At 54.1% G+C, this 19,086-nt stretch overlaps 1 protein-coding gene across 5 annotated transcripts in view; it reads left to right on the top strand.

Moving 5' to 3' along the window:
* Positions 1-5,564: 5,564 nt before the first annotated feature.
* Positions 5,565-19,086, top strand: part of EPHB2 (EPH receptor B2) — a 194,221-nt gene continuing 180,699 nt past the window's right edge. For 3 of the 5 annotated variants that reach the window (XM_045476069.1, XM_045476071.1, XM_045476070.1), the window contains exon 1: positions 5,568-5,756. In XM_045476069.1, coding sequence (XP_045332025.1) covers positions 5,696-5,756 — 61 coding nt within the window. In that variant the 5' untranslated portion in view covers positions 5,568-5,695. Of the gene's footprint in view, positions 5,757-19,086 lie in introns of all 5 variants that reach the window. The other 2 variants (XM_045476072.1, XM_045476073.1) reach the window with 2 other exon arrangements.

Here is a 19,086-nt window from a genome sequence, read left to right on the forward strand (position 1 = left end):
CACAGGGCTCATCAAAGGGGGAGCTGGGTTCAAACACTGGCCGTCCCTCTCCCAAAACTACGGCCCTTCAGAATGAGAGCAAGACGGAGGTTCTTCTCCAGAATAGATATTCAGATGACCTGTACTGTGAAAGGTTGGTCACAAAGTCTGGTGGAGACCCAGGAGCCAGAAGGGGACCCCCAGGACCCCCGCACCTCCTGCCTGGGCCCTACCCTCTGCTGGTGCTCCTGGAAGGTGCATTAACTTCCAAGGCCGCCAGGTGGCAGTGGAGAGACTGGCTGCTGGGAGCCTCAGCCCAGCCCAGCCTCCTCCAGCTCCAAGTCACAAAGACCCTTGGGCAGGCGGTGAGGAGGGAAACACAGCGAGACTTTCAGGGGACCCTGCCCTCCTGGTTGCTCCTCGCCACAAAGCTGCAGCCTCTGTGCTCAGAGGGGCATCCAAAGCGGAGCTGGGTTTGCTGGTACCTTTAGGTGACGTGGAAAGACACCAAAGGTTGCTAGATTTATGGCTAATCCCTTCCCTGGAATAGTACACAGCTGATAGCAATCCTGTTGCATGAGCCTTTCTCACAACCCAGGGAAATGCTCGCTGCACAGCACCGAGTGGGTAAAAATTAGGACACAGCACTGTGCATACAGTAAGATTATAGTTATGTGCAAAATACTTGTGTCTAGAAAAACGCCTGAAAACATTATCAGTGGCTCTCAGGCTGGGAAAATAATGGGTGGTTCTTTGTTTTCCTTCTTAACTCTTTCATGTCTTCTTTATTTTTACCAGTGGGTATGTTCCACTTTTATCATGAGGTAGAAAAGGTGTTCTTAAAAGAGAGAGGAAAGACATTAGCCATCAGTAAGATTTTTTTTTTTTTTTTTTTTTTTTTTTTTTTTTTTGTCTTTCAATTGGCACCTCCTACAGGAAGCCTTCCTCCTCTGGGAAGAGGTAGTGACTTCCTCCTCTATGCCCCTTGAGTGTTTGGACAGCCTGTATTAAGGAGCACTTTTTACTCCATAGGGTTATTATTGATGTCAGGGTCTAAATCTATGCTATTCAATATGGTAACCACGAACCACTAGCCACATGTGGCTAAGAGCAGGGCACTTGAAATGCGGCTGGTGCAAACTGAGAGATACTGCAGTATAAAGTATGAAAAAAAAAGTAAAATAGTTCATTAGTTGCATGTTGAAATGATAATATTTTGGATATACTGGGTTAAATAAATATATTAAAATAAACTTCACCTGTTTTTTTTTTTTTTAATTTTTTTTTCAACGTTTATTTATTTTTGGGACAGAGAGAGACAGAGCATGAACGGGGGAGGGGCAGAGAGAGAGGGAGACACAGAATCGGAAACAGGCTCCAGGCTCTGAGCCATCAGCCCAGAGCCTGACGCGGGGCTCGAACTCACGGACCGCGAGATCGTGACCTGGCTGAAGTCGGACGCTTAACCGACTGCACCACCCAGGCGCCCCTCTTTTTTTTTTTTTTTTTTTTTTTTTTTTTTTAATGTGTCTACTAGCAAATAAAAATTACATATGGGGCTTGTATTATACCCTGTTGGACTGTACTGGTCTGTGAGTTTCATGAGGAAAGATCTGTGACTGTCGGCTCAGGCCCAGAGAGGGGAAAGGCCCTGTCCAAGGTCTCAAACTAGGGGCAGAACCAAAACTTGAACTCCCTGCCCACGCCCACCCCCCCGGGCACTCGCTCCAGCTGTGGTGTGACCCACAACTGGCCATGTCTCCCATCGGTCCTGCATCTGGGCAGAGAAGGGGCATTAGGATGGGAGTCAGAGACCCAGTTATACTGTCAGGTAACCTCTATCTCTGTCACTCAGCATAACATATTTTCTTTTCAGAGAGCCTCAGGGAGAACTGAGGGGCCCAGAACTCGGTGGCATCCCCTGGTATCGGGGAGATGAGGACACAGGCCTTGCTCTTTCCTAAAGAGAAGGGAATCCACAGTCAATCCACAACAATGGAGGATCATAGCTGAAAGTGGCCTCAGAAAACGCACCTCAGCCAGTGCTCTCATTCTGCGTTCCTGGCAAGTGGGGCCCAGAGAGGGCAAGTGCATTGCCCAAGGTCACACAGAGATTCTCTCCTCATAATCCTCAATGGTGCCTCATCGCGCTTAAAATACAATCTATATTCTTTCTCCCTGACCTAATCTCCTCCACACTCCGGTTGCTTGCCATGCTTCAGCTACTCTTCCTAGAAGGTACCCGGTATATTCTCACCTCAGGGCCTTTGCATGTGCAGTTCCCACCTGGTAGACCCCTCATCATCCCGGTTTCAGCTGTCATGTTTATGTTTCAGTCTTCAAAGAGGACTTCTCTGATTCCCCTGGCTAGAGTAGCCCCCTTCCCCCAGTCACCCGAGGTCCCATCCTGGTTTAGTGTCTTCCTGGCATTAATCATTATCTTAATTATCTTGCCCATATGTATGTCTTATACTTCAGAAGGTAGGTTCTAGAAGTTCATGGCAGTCCCTACCTCCCCAATGTCTGGCATATAGGAAGTGCCCGATTAATGTTTATTAATCAAATTTGATTGAAAGAGACATGGACAAATCAGGTCACCGAAGGCTAGTTCCAGCGGCACCCCCACCCCTAAAGTCTGCTGTGTGTCCTTGGGTAAGTACTTTTTTCCCTCTCTGGGCCCCAATTTCCCCTTCGGAAGAATGGAGCTTCCCCTGCTGCCAGGCTGGCTGGCAGGATAGGCTGGTTGAATTAGCATCAGTCGAGCTGATGGGTGTGAACACTGCTTTGTAAACTGTTAAAGCCGTGATTGCAAATGTGAGTAGCTGTTGTCATTAGACAAATGAAATTAAGCCGTCTCTTCCTCTGCTGCTGAGGGGATCGGGTCAGAGGCTCTCTGGGGCCTCCTGCCCTGCGAGTGTATTGTTCTGAGTCCGGGCACTGCCTTCAGGCAGCTCACAGTCTGCAGGGGTTGCAGAGATAAGATGCAAATCAGAAACAAACAATCTGAGACACCAGCTATGGGCTGTGGGCTGCGTGGGGCTGACCATCATCCTTCAGGAAACCGAAAAGAGCAAACGCTCAGTGAGGGGGTTGGAGGCCAAGGTCAATTAAAGTTCTGTGGGGGGTGGGGTGGGGTCAAATCTCAGCCATTAGAGTGGAGGAGGTGCACAGCTGGGACAAAGGTGCCACTGAAGGCAGTTGCTGGAGACCAGTGAGGAGAGTCCCGGCCAGACGGGATCCCAAATGGGGAATAAGATAATGTGTAGGGAGAAAAAGATGGGAGAGAAGGGAGCTTCATTTTATTATTATCGCTATTTTTCTTTGTAGTCAGTTAAAGCCCCTGGACTGATGTGTATTTAATTACATAATGGTGAAGAAGTCACTTCTCTCTTTAGGCCTCGGTCTCCTTATCTATGTAGAGGGGATGGGGGAAGTTGATAAATGCCTCCCTGAGTTCTATGCATCCAGGAAAGGCTCAAGACAGAACTGAGCTGGGGTCAGAAAGCCTGGGGTTGGATCCTCACTCTAACTTGCTGTATGACCTTGGACGAGTTATCTGGTCCTCCGTTTCATCCTCCAAAAAGGTCAGCACCTATCTCATAAGGTTGAGAGATTAAGGGAACAATGTATAAACAAAGCTTAGCCTAGTGCCTGGTACCAGATTCACAATTAATGTCACAGCTGTTCTTATTTTGGGTCAAAGAGGGAGGTACCACTGGAGTGGGTAGGCGGTGACAAGGGCCCCCAGGGGATAGACACAGCAAAAGAGCTTCATCCACCCAGCACAAGGTAACAGGTGCTCAAGAAATATTAGTTGAGTTGGGAAGGGACAGGGCACCTGGGTGTTGGCATGGGTGAGGGCAGTAGTTCGGGGCAGCTCTGCCCAGGAGAGGGAGTCTTGCCCCAGGATGGGCCAAGCTCAGGGTCTGTCAAACCCTGGGTCCCCTGGAAAGTCTGCCAAGCAAGAACTGAAAATAAAGGCCAGCCCTACCCCAGCGGATCTTGACCCTGGTCAAGGAGGAGTCTACAGGCTTGGGAGGGGGAAATCCCCACCCCCCAATTCCTTCTTCCTCTGTCTCCTTCCCAAGCAGCCTCTCCCAGCCTTCAGGGCCCACTTCCTCCTGGTGGCCTTCCCGGATGATGCCCTTTTCAGTTGGACTCCTGAGGCTTCAAAAGATGACCCAATTTTCCAAACCTTAGATGGGGTCTCAGAGTCCGTGGTGCCCTTTTCTTGGTATGGACTGTAGGATGGGCTCTGAAGGGAAGGGATTGCTGGGACATTTTGCTAGTTTGTGGGACAAAGGGACAGGAGAGGTCTGGGTGGTGTAGACTGAATTTAAACCATCTGTACCTCTACTGGGCACTGACACCCACTCCACAGAGCAGGAAGCTCCTGGTTAAGTTTTGTTTGTCAGGAGGCAGCTAGCAAAGGCCAGGGGCCCTGCCTGGGTGATTCCCGAAGGCCCCCTGCAGCCGGCCCACCATCCGGCCTCCGCAAAGCCTGTTAATGATGATGGTGATGAAGGCTGTCAGAGCAGGGCTGGGCCCACAGGGATGGGAAAGGGGTTGCGTTCTCCCTGAAGGGACAGCCATGCACAAAACCACGGTGCACAGAGAGGTCCATCCCATGGGGGGAAGAAGACTTCCCCAGATACCCCCATCTGCCTTTTCCACCCCCAAACTGCATTAAGAACAAGATGTACAGAGAAAGAGAAACCTAATGTACAGATAGAAGGGTCTGCAGGGAGGGGCTCATGGGCTCGCTCAGAACAAGGCGGGGAGGGTAGGCCTGGGGTCTGTCTGCCAGGCCCGGCCCACCCCTGCAGGAGTGACCCCCCACCCCCACCCCCCAGGCCCTCGCGTTAGCGCCAAGGCCCACGCTCCCAGGCAGAGGCCCCAGCCCAGCCCCAGCGCCTGGGAAAGCCGCCTGTTTTGTTCCCATCTCCACCCCCCCCTCCTCTCTCTCTCTCTTTCTCTCTCTCTCTCTCTCTCTCTCTTTCTCTCTCTCTCTCTCTTTTTTTTTTTTTTTTTTTTTTTTTCATTCATTGCTGTTTGGTCCCTTTCGGAGCCGCAGAGACCTGGGTGGCAGGGCTGAGGCAAGGGGGTGGCACTCCAGGCCCTGACAGGTAGGGCCAGTCCCCGCTTTGGGCAGCCCCTTCCCCGCCCTCACCCCCCCCCCCAACCCCCCCGCCCCGAGTCCCCTCTCCCTGCCCCTGTCAGCCGCGCCAGACGCTCTCCGGCTTTGCAGCATTCAATAAAAATTCAGAAACATTTGGGCTGAAATCGCTGCTTTATCTGGAGGAGCCACAGCGCCGGGAGAGACCACTGCTGCGCGGGGGGAGCTCGGGGTCTCCGTCGCCCGGACGCGCGAGGTCTCCGCGCATCAGCTCCCGCGCCGCCCCCCGGGCGGCCCCGCGGACGCAGGGGGCTGGGGCTCGGTGGTCGCGCGCGGCCGGCTGGGGTCCCCGGCGAGCGCGGGGGGCGGCGGCCCGGCCGGGCTCCCCCCGCGCCCGCGGCTCAGGTGGGCCGTGCCCAGCGCTGGCGGAGCCCGGGTCCCCGTTCTGCCCGGGCTGGATGGCTCATTCTGCTGGCTGCGCGGTGGCGGCGGCTGTGTGTGCGCCGCGCCTCGCCGCTCCCCCCGGCCCCCCGAGCCCGGGGCGCGCGCTGCCGCCCGGGCCCCGCGGCGCCGCGGCCCGAGGCCCCGGGAAGCGCAGCCATGGCCCTGCGGAGGCTGGGGGCCGCGCTGCTGCTGCTGCCGCTGCTCGCCGCGGTGGAAGGTGAGCGGGCGGGCGGGCGATGGGGGCGGGGAGCGGCCGGGCACGGGCGGCCGCCGGCGCCCACCTCCGCCCCGCGGCCCGCAAAGTTTGCCCGGGGGCTCGCGCCGGGCGCAGGTGGCCGCGGGGAGGTGTGTCCGGCCGCGCCGGGAGGCGCGGGCCCCGCGGGCGCCCGGGGAGCGGCGGGCGCTGATTGACTGTGCCAGGAGGAGGCGAAGGGACCATCTTGCCGAGGCTTTGTAGCCAGCCCGGCGAGCGCCGCCCAGGGCCGGGGGGCTGCCCACGCGCGTTCGCCGCCCCCGGCCCGGGCACCCCCTTCGCGCGGGCCTGGCCTGGCTCGGCACGGGGTGGAGGGGCGCCGGCCCCGGGGCCCGGCGCGCAGTCGGGGCCGGAAAGTTTGGCAGGGAGCAGAGGGAGGGAGGCACCGCGGCTGGCCGGGGTGGGGGCCCGCGCGGTCTGCGCCCCCGGGATGCAGCCGGCGCCCCGAAGAGCGGAGGACCGGCAGAGTGGAAGTGAACGCGCCAGCCCCCCGCGCGGGTGCCTGCCCATCGCCCGCGGCGTACAATGGGGTCCCCTCCCCGGGAGGACTACGGGGAGGGGGGGATGGGTCCGTGGGCATCTCTCCGCTGCGCGGGGTCTCCGGGCACCCCTGCCGGCCACCGCCCCGCTGGCGGCAGAGCTCAGCGTGGCCGCTGGAGCCCCGGGAACTCTCCAGCTGCCGCCAGGGCCGGACCAGATGCTCTTGCCATGTGTTGGCCTTGGCCAGGGTCGCTGGTCCCTCTCCCCACGGCTTTCGTGTGTTGGTACCACCCGACCCCCAAGGGCTCAGGGTGGCTGCCAGGTCCCCCGAGCCGGCTTGCTCTGCGGGGAAAGTTAGAGGGGTCTGGGTGTGTCCACCACAAATGGCCAAGCTTGTAGGGCAAGAAACGAACATGAATAATGGTTCTCATGTGTACTGCACTTTACAGTTTCCAAACCGCTTTACAGTTTATGAAGTACTTCACACTGCAGGCAGCTCTCTGTGGTTTACAACGTGCTGCACAGTTGACAAGGTACTTTGAGCTTTACAAAGTGCTTTCCCACCCACAATTTCGTTGGATTCCCCAAAATAAGTCTTCCACCGAAGCCAGGTGGGTATGATTCTTACTCCCTTTTAGTAGAAAGGGAGACCAAGGCTCAGAAAAGTCGGTAGCTCACTCATGGCCATTGGGCGATAAAAATAGAACCCAGGTCTGAGGTCTCCCGAGCCTGGGCTCTGTTCATACTGCTGGGTTTTCTTGCCCCTCAACAGGGTGACCCCTTCTAGGATTCTGCCACCATGGGCTGAGGAGTGAAGCATATGTTTCCTCATCTCAGGCCACTTTGGGCTGGTGGGAAGCCCATTCTCAGGCAGCTCAAAAAAAAACCCCAAAACAAAAACCTGATCAGACCGGGCATGGGGCTCTGCAAACGGTGTGACAGGGGACCCTGTGTTGTAACTTTAGTTCTTCTTTGAGTAAATGAGCGCTTTAGTGACCACAGTTTGGAGGGGTGTCCCTAGATGGCAGCCAGTTTCTTGAACGGAGGCAGCTGTCCTCCGGCTCCTGGAGGATTTGGCGGCTGCCTGTGGTTTCCCAGAGTGGGGCCGCTGGGGCAGCGAGGGTGCCACGGGGCCCTGGGTGTGGAGGGCAGCCCTGGGGCCTGGCTGCTGGCGGGAGCTCCCTGGAATATGGCTGAGGTACCACTTACTAACTATGGCTTTGGGGAAATGACTCATGTGTTGGCCCGCTATACATTGGGATGTTTACAGTATTATGGGGAGCTTGGCATAAATATTGCTATTTAGGTTGCAGTCAGCGGTGCTGGAGGGGAAGAAAATTGGCCCCTCTTCACGTTGGAAGAGGCCTGGGTGTGTTTTTAATTACCGTGGGGTAGATGGAAGGCCCACGTCTGTCCGGCCATGGCCCTGGCTGGGGATGGTTGGGATCGGATGAGCTGTGGCCTGGTGGCACTGTGAGCCTGACACTGGGCTGATCAGCTGCTGACATCACAGGAGGAGATGGCTGCTTGGGCTGCCACTTGGGGGCAGGGTGGGAGGAGGGCACCCCAAGCCTTGCTTCAGGCTCTTTCTTTGCCCCTCCCCCCAACACTAAGGCGTCTAGTCTGTTAGGGGTTAACGAGGAGTTGGCCCATGGATGGGGATACGGTATGAGGTGGAGGTCTAGGGCCCTTCTTCTAATTTACTATCAGATTTTGGGCCAGCTGCTTCCCTTATAGGGGCCTCAGTTTCCCTGGGTGTAAAATGGTCTAGGTGATCTCTTGGGATTCCATGACATGCACCCACTCCCTTCCTGTCTCTGAGCCTCGGTTTCTCCATTGTTAGATGACGGTTACCATAGTGCCCATCCTCCCTGTCTCACAGGGGTGTTTGTGAGATTCAGACGACATAACCGATGAGAAAAGGCCATGTTGAAGTGTGTGTGGCCTTCGGGGGGGTGGACCATGAGGATGGACAGTGCTGCTTGTGGCACCTCCCAGAAGAGACGGGGTCCACCTGCGAGCAGCACAGTCTGCGGAGACAGGTCTGAAGCTTGGGGCGCTTGAGGGCTGCCCCTGCAGTTCCCGATCCCCTGAGCCACGTGGCTGGCGTACCCTTCCCCCCCTTCTCCTCATACCCCATAGTACCAAGGCTATTCCAAGCATTAAGATCCTGGGAAAGCTCTAGCCTTTGGAATGAGAGAGGGGAGGGAGAGGGTATGTGAATTGGGGCTGCGGGGTTCCTGGGTTAGTATGGTGAGCTGAGTATCTCCCCCCTAAACCACGAGACACCCCTGCCCCCCAAGAGGGAAACACAAGCTTGGAGCATCTGGAATGGGGGCTTAGAGAGGGATGGAAGTGCCCTGGGGGGACACATCCAACAAGAGAAGAGGCCAATGACAGACCAGCCACTAGATGGAATCCAAAGGTTGAAGTGGAGAGAAAATCGGTCTCCGTGCATTTGCTCATTTGATCTCCAAATATTTATGGAGCTTCCTCTTTGGCTGGTATGGTGCTGGACCCTGGGGCCAGCAGGGAGAGGGGGACAAGCCGATAGAGAAAACAGTTGGCACTCTATAATGTGATAAGTGCGTCCCAGAGTGCTGCCAGGAGGAAGTTGTGTGCCACCTGGGGCAGCAGAGGCGGTTTAGGATGGAAGAGGGCTATTTTGTCTTTTACGGCTTTATTCTTTGCTTCGTTTTCTCACTGCTTCCTTCTCCCTGCCATGAAGCTTTCACAGCCACCCATCACACTGAAGAGCTGTGTTCTCAAAAGTTAAGGAGGTTGCCTTCGGGACTGTAGCGGATGAGGAGAGTTTTACCTGGAAAGAGAAGCAGCCTGTGTAAGGGACGTGGATGCATGATGACTGGGGACTTGCTTGGGTGCACCTGAGGGGGATCGGTGTTGAGGGCAGCCATGGGAGACCAGGTTGAAAATGGAGGGCAGAGCAAGTCCTGAAAGGCTGGGATGGAAGGCTGAGGAATTTGAACTTGATGCTGAGGGCAGTGGGGAGCCATTGAAGGTTCTTGAGCCATTGAGGGACCTGGCTAGATTTGTCTTTTGGAAAAATCACTGACTTCCAGGGTGTGGGATGTTCCGATGAGCCAAACCTGGTCCCACACGGTTAAAAGGGCAGCTTGTCTGTTCCCTACTAGACTGTGAGCTCCCTGAGGGAGCTCACCTGGCTTATTTTTATGTCCACAGCTGTGGTAAAAAGAGCTCGATTCAAATGCCACTTCCCCAGAGGCCTTCCCTGATTACCTCATCTAAAACAGGCTTAGTTCAGCCACTTTTTAACCCACCTTCTTTGTTTTGCTTCATGACACCCATGGCCACCCGAAAAAGTATCAGAGCTTTGTTAGTGTCCTTGTTTGTGTCCACCATCCCTGCTAGACTGTAGACTCCGGTAGGGGCGAGGGTTTTATCAGCCGTGTTTGCTACAGCGTCCCCAGCGCCTAGAACTTTGCCCAGCCCCATGGGTCCCCAGTCACTGAATGACGCGGTCAGCTACGGAACATTGAATGAATATGTGTTGAGTGAACGTATGAACGAATCTATCACATTGTGTCATGTGATAAATATCAGGAGAATGATACAGAGATGAAGGCCCTGTGTCCTGGCCAGGGAGATGAAGGAAGTCTTCCTGGAGGGAGAAGCAGACGGGCTGGCTTGAACAGGGACACAGGATGCAGTTCAGCCAGAGCTGAGGATTCAAATGGGTGGAGCAGCAGCTATGTTCTAGACACGAGCCTGCCCTCCCCCACCCCCCCAATACACTTCTTGTCTCTCCCACCCCCATCCCAGCTCTCTACTGGGCCCACCTCTTGAGCATTACCTATCTAAGACCCGGCGACCTTCAGTGGGATTAATTTGGAATTGGTTTTCCTTTTATGCTTGTTTCTTCTGCTTTTCATTTCTAAAGGAGGCTGCTTTCATGTATCCGTCTTAGCCAGGAAATCTGGGCTTAGATTTAAAACCCAAATGCGGTAGAATTCAGAAGCAAGTTGACTTATTCATTCATTCCCCCATCCATCCGCGGGCACCTATTCCGTGTCAGGGGCTGGGCAGGGAGAAGGGATTCTAGCTCTGGTGGGGAACAGGGCCAGCCAACTAATAGATAGTGTGGGGTAGAGAAGAAACGCAACGTTTGAGGGCAGTCAGACCTGGGTTTAAATCCCAGCATGCTGTGTGCCCTGAGCAAAGAACTCAGATTCCCTGGACTTCTGTTTCCCCCAGGGGTTTCTGTGGATACCCACATAAAGTGCCAGGCACTCAAGCACATAGCCATGAACATGAGATGTTCTTCTTGGCCCTTTGAGTGCCCCTCCCTTAGAGCACCCGTGGGCGTAGTCAGTGATGGCTGTGTCCTAATTTGGCCCCCTTTTTGGCATTTGGATTGTCCAGGCAACAAGTCAACCCTCAGTGTCTCTCTCAACCCATCACTCAGGCTCCCAAAGTCCCCCAGTCTTGGGATGGCAACCGCACAAATGTGGGTGGGCCCAGAGCTCCATCGCTGCCTCCCCGTCCAGGGCCTTGTTGTGGACAAATACTTGGGTTCTCACACCAAGGGAGCGCTCAACATGGGTCCAGAGGCCTCCTTAGGTCTGGGGATCTGTGATCACCCTGAAATTGTAATTGAACACTGCATGTTAATGCAGATTTTCCTAGGAAGAGGGGCCTTAGTTTCAGAAGGTTCTCAGTAATGGTGAAAACACCAGCCTACACCTGGGCACACAGTGGGGGGCTGGCTACCCCTAACTCTGGAGTTCCAGGTTCGCTCCCACCCCGGCCAGCCCTTCTGCCCTGCTGTGGCCACAGTGCCTCCCAGGGGTTGTCCTTCCTGAGGCTTTTGCACCCCCACCCCACCCCTTCATCAAGGTTTTGCATCAGCCTCAGAGCAGGGGTGTGGTGAGGTTCTCTGGGCAGCTGTGCTGGGCAACTCGGCCACCCAGGGCTCACCTATGGTCTTAGGCCACTGGTCAGACCCCTTCACACAGAGAGACCCCTGCAGAAAGGTGTGGATGGAGCTGGCTTGATAGGAGGCCTGGACTGGGCAAGGCAGGGGAGCCCTTGCTCCCTCCCTGGGTGGAGGGGTGAGATCAGGACATCCTGGCCGAGGTGGGCCTGGCCTGCTTGCCTGACTTAGCTGGGGAGTCAATAGATCAGGAACAAGGCCAGGGAATCTGTACCTTCAGTATACTCCCCTGGTCTTTTCCATTGGGCAGGCAGATTTGGCCCCCAGAGGCCTAAGATAAAACACAGGACTCCTGGGACAGAGGAAGAGAAACCTCAGCGGTAAACTGGAAAAGACTGAAATGAAGTGAAATCAATCAGAGTTAGCACCACCTGCCCGGGCCGCCTGCCTGCTGGTGAACAGAGAGCCTGCGCTGGGGGAGGGCAGGGAAGAATGTTTGCACAGCTCCCAGGGGTGGGGTGGGCCGTTGTGCCACAGCACCTGGAAGCTTCCTGATTGGGATCAGCTCAGTCTGATAAGGCTGCTTGAAAGCCCTTTAGGGCCTCTTAAGGCAGCTGCCTCCTGGAGGGTGGGAGAAGAGACACCTGTCTCTTTGGCGCCCCTGTGTCACCTGGGGAGCTTGCCCAGGCCACCTTAGTCTGGGCCATGCTAGGTGAGCTTCCTGGAACCATCTGTCGCCTTGCTCTAGCCCCCTGGGGGTGCGGGTGTCCTCAGGGAGGAGACCTTCCCCTGCTCCGTGGCCTTGAACAAGTGATGTGTAGAGCCTTAACTCCCTTATCTGTGACTGGAGATGTAAATGGATCTGCTTGTCTAAAGCTGCCGGCAAGGATTAAATGAGATGCTATATACAGTGACCAGCAGTGCAACCTGACCCGTGGCCGGACTGATACTCATTAGTTGTCATTACTATGGAATGTCAGTACCTTTGCTCCCCACCAGAGCACTTCCCACAGTCCTCTAGCTTAGCCCTGACCCCTTTTTCTCTTGCTCTATGAACAGCATAGCCTGGGGGCTACAAGAAGGCCTTCTGGAGTCAGACTGTCCTTTACTGTGTGTCCTCTGGCTGATTACTTAACCTGTCATCTCTAAAATGGGGATAACAGTAGTTTCCAGCTCTTGAGATGGTTGTGAGGAATGGATGTGTTGATCCCTAAAAAGATAAAGCCGAGTCCATGCCTCAAGTGTGATGGTCATTCAGTAAACATGAGCTGGTTGGTATTACTCGAGACCAGCCAGAAACTGGATTCAGAGTAGGGGAATGTGGGTGCTGTTTTACTGGGGGGACTCTGTCTCCGGCTTTCCCTCACGCCTCTTCACTCAACTCTGGGGGAGACCAAAGACACAGAGTTAAGTTCCGAGCCTTATAGGGCAAGGGTCTGACTCTTCCCGGATAGTTGCGAGGCCCCTCCAGCCTCTCTGTCTGGGACCCATCCAGGTTTTCCTCAAAGGCCCCATCCCTGGCTCAGTTGTGCCTCCCTAATCTTAGGAAGGGGGTAAGATCTTCTACAGCTATGCTTTCCTTCTTGGCACCAACTTCCATACCGTGTTAATGACATCAGCCAATCAATTCTTGTGCCAGATGCTCGATTAAGGGCATCGAGTATGTCACATCTGATACACTTGCCCCAAGAGCCCCACCAGGCAGTTTTATTATTATGCCCATTTTACAGATGAGAAAACCGAAGCTCAGAGTTTTGGCCCAAGGACACAAAGCGAGGCAGTGGGAGTCCGGGCTTCAAACCCAGGTCTGGGCGACTCCGAAGCTCTTGGCTCTGCACTGCCACTCAAGCCGCTTCTGGAATGTACCTCCCGGCTCAGAGGAAGGGCTTGGCTCTGGCGAGGGTCTCCAGGGCAGCCGTCCAGCCTCTGACTCCATCAACATCCTGAGATAATGCAAGCGGGAGGGTTCTGGAACTCACAAACCTGCCATAAAAATGCAATCTCTGTCATAATGGCCAGAATAATGTTGTTCTAACTTAGACAAATCGGGTGTTAACTCGTTACATTGTGAGGGGCGCCTCCACAGAGAACTGAGGCTATGGAACAGCGACAGGGCCATTTGTAGCTCGTACTTCCAAATGCATTCGTTCATCGGGTTTTCATAGCAACCCAGTAAGTGGGCAGGAGCCATGGGGCCCATTGTAGAGATGAGGAAACTGAGGCCTGAGGGGATAACGCTACTTGCCCAAGGTCAGCGGCCAGACCAAGCTTGAAGCCCAAGGCCAGTCTCAATGGCCCAGAGATCATCCATCCAACTTGAATTCCTGGCCAACATTTAGAAATCAAGAGATTTTAGAGAGAAATCCTCTTTCTGGCTTCTGTGAAAAGTCAGACAATCTGGCTTCGCTGGGCCCACGTCCCATGGGGCCACAGTTGGCTGGAGCCGAATCGTGGCTGCCTCTTCCGACAGCATGTGAGTGCTAGGGGTAACTTGCTACCAACTTGCATCACACATTTGTGTGACTCTTCTTACCCTTGTGGGTGCAAGTTTTCCTGCCAGGTCTGCCCCCCTCTCCCTGTGTGATCTGGAGTAAACTCCTTCTTCTCTCTGGACCTCAGCTGCCTCTTCCATAAAGCGAGGGGGTGGAACTCGGTGGTTTTGGGGGCCCTTCCAGCTCCAGGATTCAATGTCCAGTGCCAGGCTCCAGGCAATGGAGGGGAGACCTATAAAAAGTAACAGGGCTTTGCTCCTGGAAAGTGTATCAGTTATCTTTTGCTGCATAACAAGTCACCCCAAAACTTACTGGCTTGAAACAGAGATCTGTTCTTTCTTCTGATTCAGTGGATTGGCTGGGTTCCGCTGGGCGTTCATTGGTGTCAGCTGGGATCACTCACAAGCCCACACTCAGCTGGGTTGTGGGGGAAGGCCCATCCCGGCTTCACATGCCCTCTCTGAGGCCCTGGCAGGGATGGCAGGGGCTGGCCCCATTCCTCAGGATCTCTCACCGTTAGCAGTCCAGACTGGCTTGCTTTCCTTGGTGGCTGGCTTCCAGGATGGAGAAGCAGAAACTTCCCAGTCTTCTAAAGACCCAGGCTCTAACATCACGAAACATCACCCTTGCCGCCGAAAAAGTCACAAAGCATCTCAGATTCATCCCAGGCTTCCTCATCAGGTTCAGTGTACAGGAAAAGACACTGGACTTGATTTTCTGCTCAGTCGTTAAAGGAAAGCCCCACTCCTTCCCTCCTCCCCACCCCTTCCCTCCCTTCTTCCCTTACTCCTTCCTTTTAGCCCTATGTCCAACATGGGGCTTGAACTCACCACTCTGAGATCAACAGTCACATGCTATACTGACTGAGCCAGCTGGGCACCCCCAGGAAAGCCCCATTTCTTGGCCAAGGTTTGACACATAAGATTGGAGTCTGTGCTACTCGTAGTGTTCAACACGTCTTTGGAGCCGATGCTCAGAGCTTGGTGTCCCCCGCCCACCTATTCACCGCGGCACACGTCTCCATGCACCCTCAGCCAACCTGTGGTCCAGACTTAGGTTCAGACCCCTCTTAATGGGAGGAGTGGCTTTGTGTTTAGCAATGGAAGGCATTGTTGGTGGCCATATTTGGAGACGATCTGCCACAGGGAGTTTATAGTCTGGTGCAGGGGTGCGGGTAACAGGAAGCCAGAAAGCTTGTTCCCTCCCTCTCCACCCCAGCACCGCCTCCCTGCATTGGCTTCCAGTGTTACCTGTCTCCCCTGAGATGGCGCAGGACTCTCCACTTCACCTTATCCCACACCCAGCACAAAGCTCATGATAGGCACGAAATAGATATTTATGCAGTCAATTACAAGTAATTGAAAACAGCAGCCGGAAATCGTAGCTCTTCAAGATCTGGCGTGAGGCTAGCGGCCAGAGAAGGAGGCCCTGGTCTGGTGGGACCGAATTTGGAGAATGGGGCCAAGGTGCCCCTGTGGCCCAGGGCAGGACACATCACCCCTTGAGGCCTCAGTTTCCTCATCAATACATTGAGGATCGTGCTTTCACCCACCTCAGACGGCCATCGCAAGAAGTTACTGTGTTCTCCATTCAACTGCCAGAGAACCCGTAACGGTGTGACTGTGGTTTGTCGCTCCCACCTTGGCCGGGGGCCACCATAGGAGTAGGGAAGCATTGGAGGAAACTACAAAGTCCAGGGGCATTGGCCTGTTGCTAGCAAATCTAAGTTGGGACCGCAGGTTGGCTCAGAGCACTTGGAGATACGTGCCGGGGTGAAGTGGGTGGGTGGGGGACACTGAGCTCTGAGCATCCCCTCCAAAGACCTGCTGAACACAATGAGCAACACAGAATCCAGATTTTATGTGTTAAAGCATTGAGCAGGAAATGGGGCTTCCCTCGGGCACCAGGGTGGCTCGGTCGGTTACCCATCCGGCCCTTGATTTCGGCTCAGGTCCTGATCTCGTAAGGTTTGTGGGATGGAGCCCCGCATAGGGCTCTGCACAGAGCGTGGAGTCTGCTTGGGATTCTCTCTCTCCCTCGCTCTCTGCCCCTCCCCCACTCACAGGCTCTTGCATGCACGCTCCCTCTCTCTCTCTCTCTCTCTCTCTCTCTCTCTCAAAATAAATAAACTTAAAAAGAAAAGGAAAGAAATGGGGCTTCTCTTTGCTGACTGAACAGAGAATCAAGCCCAACATAATACAGATAATAAATTCCAGGAGTAGTGGCCAGAGGACCCCAGACTCACAAGCTGGCCCTGGTTGTGAATGAGTGAGGTGAGCTGGGTGTTAGACGGTAATACCCCAGAGACAGGACACGACCTCTCGAAAGAAGTCAGGTGCTACCCACTCCTGACCGTGTTGCTGTGCCAGAATCGGGGTTCAGTTTTGCCAGATCTTCTGATTTTCAAAGTTTTGATGTTTATGGAAAAATGAGTTTCTTACACGTTTGCTCAGTTTATCCTAAAATAATAGTCCTGGCCAAAGCAAACCACGTTTGCCGGCTGGGTCTGGTTCACTGGTGGGCAGCTTACAAGCTCTAGGTTAGGTGTGTTGGGGAGAGTGAAATAGCAAGGGCGTTGTTATCTCCATTCTGTAGATGAGAAACTGGGTTTCTAAGAGCCGAAGTGACTTACCCAAGGTCACACAGCTGGTAGGTAGTGAGGTTGTTAGAAATGCCTCTTAACCTTGAATTGGGGGCATTTCTTTTCCTGTAACTCCCTCCACAGTTCCTGTTTCCTGCCTTCCAGAATAATGCAGAGGCATAAGCTCCTTCTTGCAGGTGTCTGCCATGTTCGAAGGCAGAGGGCATGTCTTCCACCGGGCTTCTTCTTTGGGGCAGAGTTGCTGAACTGAAAGTACATGGTCTTACAATAGAACCATGCCACGGTGGACCTTTGGCTCTGACTCACGGCATCACCATGGCTCTTTTAACTTACCTCTTTGAGCCTCTGTGAAATGGGGCTAGGACAGTCTTCTAGGAAGAAAGTTCTCAGAGGATTCTTAAGGAAGAGCCAGGAAAGAAGCGACAAGGCAAGCTTCCCAGGCAATGGGACGGCATCTGCAAAGGTCCGGGTGGGAGGCCTCTGAGTGTGTGATGCTCCAGGGAGCTGGAGGGAGTCCCGTGTGGCTGAGAGCAGGGCATGCCAAGCACCGGGGCGGGGTGCAAGCTGCCTGGCCGCAGCAGGGAGAGAGCGTGGGGTCAGCATTCCCATTATGGCGACGACATATGTCCACAGCACCAACTTGTCACTTGGCCTGAGTCCATGGGAAGCCGGAAGGACAAAAAGCATCTGAAACGTGTAAGTGGGGAGAAAGCGGCTTAGCGCACAGTGGGATGCGTCCCGCTTGAATGGGGCTTCTCCGCCTCTCACGGGGAGGCAGAGCCTGGGAACAGCCTCGGCCAGAGCCCGCAGGGCCTTTCTGGAACCCACGAAAGACCGTGGCCCAGGGAGTCTGTTTGAGTCAGGGCCCCGGCCGGTACGTCCTCTTGCGTGCCCCATCAGTGTCAGCTGTCATTCCCCACGGCCTCAGATGGCAGCTCCTGTGGCTCTCGGGAGGACAGCCGAAAGGGCTCCTGAGCTGCCAAGGAGGCCCTGACGCTGGGTGTCCCCGAGCTGGCCCGGAAGCCCAGCCGTGCCAGCAAAGCTTGGGACTCCCTTCTGGAGCTCAAAGGGTTCTGATGTCCCCTTGGCCTGGGTCCAGGGATGTGGAAGAAGCAGGAGACACAGGGGGAAGATCCCAGACTTGGGAGATAGGCAGACTGCTCAAATCCCGGCTTCTCCACTTGCCAGCTGTGACACCTTGGGTGAGTCACTTCATCGTCCTCAGCCTTGGTTCCTCATCTGTACAATGAGGGCGATAGCACCTACCCTGTGGTGCCGTTTGGGGAATTAAAAGAGATAATGTATGGGGGCGCCTGGGTGGCTCAGTCGGTTAAGTGGCCGACTTCGGCTCAGGTCATGATCTCGCGGTCCGTGAGTTCGAGCCCCGCGTCGGGCTCTGTGCTGACAGCTCAGAGCCTGGAGCCTGCTTCGGATTCTGTGTCTCCCTCTCTCTGACCCTCCCCCATTCATGCTCTGTCTCTCTCTGTCTCAAAAATAAATAAACGTTAAAAAAAAAAAAAAAAAAAAAAAGAGATAATGTATGAAAAGTAGGTGTTTACCGAACCTTTCCTAGCTTCAGTTTCTCCGCTGTTCCATGAGAATAGTAATAATAATGAAATCAGCAGCTAACACTTATGGAGGGTTTGCTAGAGACCAGACACTGTGTTCAGGTGCTATTATTACCTGTATCCTACAGATGAAAAAAAATCAAGGCTTGGAGACATTAAATAATTTGCCTACAGCCATTCGGTCGGTGATGGAGCTAGAATCCAAAGTCAGGGAGCCTGACTTCAAGACAGATCAACAAAGAGCTGATCTCTTTTCTTGTTCCCTTTAATATTTCACACATACAGGGAAGCTGACGGTATAGTAGAATAAACACCTGTGTGTCCTCCACCTAGATTCAACAGTTGTGAACATTTTTGCCGCATCTGCATCTCCTTTTGCACGGGCACGTGTACACATGTATGGGCGTCTGACCATATGTTATAGACGTGGACAAAGAACTACTGTTTACTGAGAATTGATCCAGTGATGTCTGAAGCCCACACTGTTAACCCTTCTTTTAGATCACATGTTGAACATCGGCAGCAATGGGGAAGCATACTTCCCCCTGGGTTGCCTCATTTAGTCCTAGTCCTCCCGGGCCTAGGAGGGAGCTACCAGGGTCTTTATCATTTTCAGAATGGGAAGAAAGACTCAGAGGTTAAGTAACTTGCAGCAAAATATGGGGTTGGGATTTATACCTATGTCTGCTTGATAGCAAAGCCTGTCCCACAAAACTTTGGGGGCCCACTTTTCTCCCTTCCAGATGGACCCCTCTTATAACCACCAGCACACAACCTGGGTCAGCAAAAGGCAGCTTGGCTCCCCGCAGGGGGACGTAGTCCTTTCTTTATAGAAATCAAGGGGAAATTATAGAGTCCAGCGGGCTCAGAAAAGCTGGGGACTGGTGCATAGTCCACAGTTAACCAGGTGGTTATGAGGTCTCAGGCCTTTGGACTTCTAGAATCCACCATGCTATTTCATGTTTCCCCCTTGCCTGGGCACGCCCATTACTTCTCTCTGGCTAATTTCTGCTGCTTATAAAGACCGAACTTGAGCATTTCCTCTTGTTTGAAGCTTGCCCTGACCTCTCTCTCTGGTCCCTCCTGCTTCTGTGGACAGTCTTGAGCCATCTATCCTTGGTGGCCTCTGTGTTCTTGATGGCACCTTTTTTTAAAAAACAATTTTTTTTAATGTTTATTTATTTGTGAGAGAGAGAACTCACGAACTGTGGGATCATGACCTGAGCCAAAATTGGATGCC

This window comes from Leopardus geoffroyi, chromosome C1 (assembly GCF_018350155.1).
Source record: "Leopardus geoffroyi isolate Oge1 chromosome C1, O.geoffroyi_Oge1_pat1.0, whole genome shotgun sequence".
NCBI classification, from domain to species: domain Eukaryota; kingdom Metazoa; phylum Chordata; class Mammalia; order Carnivora; family Felidae; genus Leopardus; species Leopardus geoffroyi.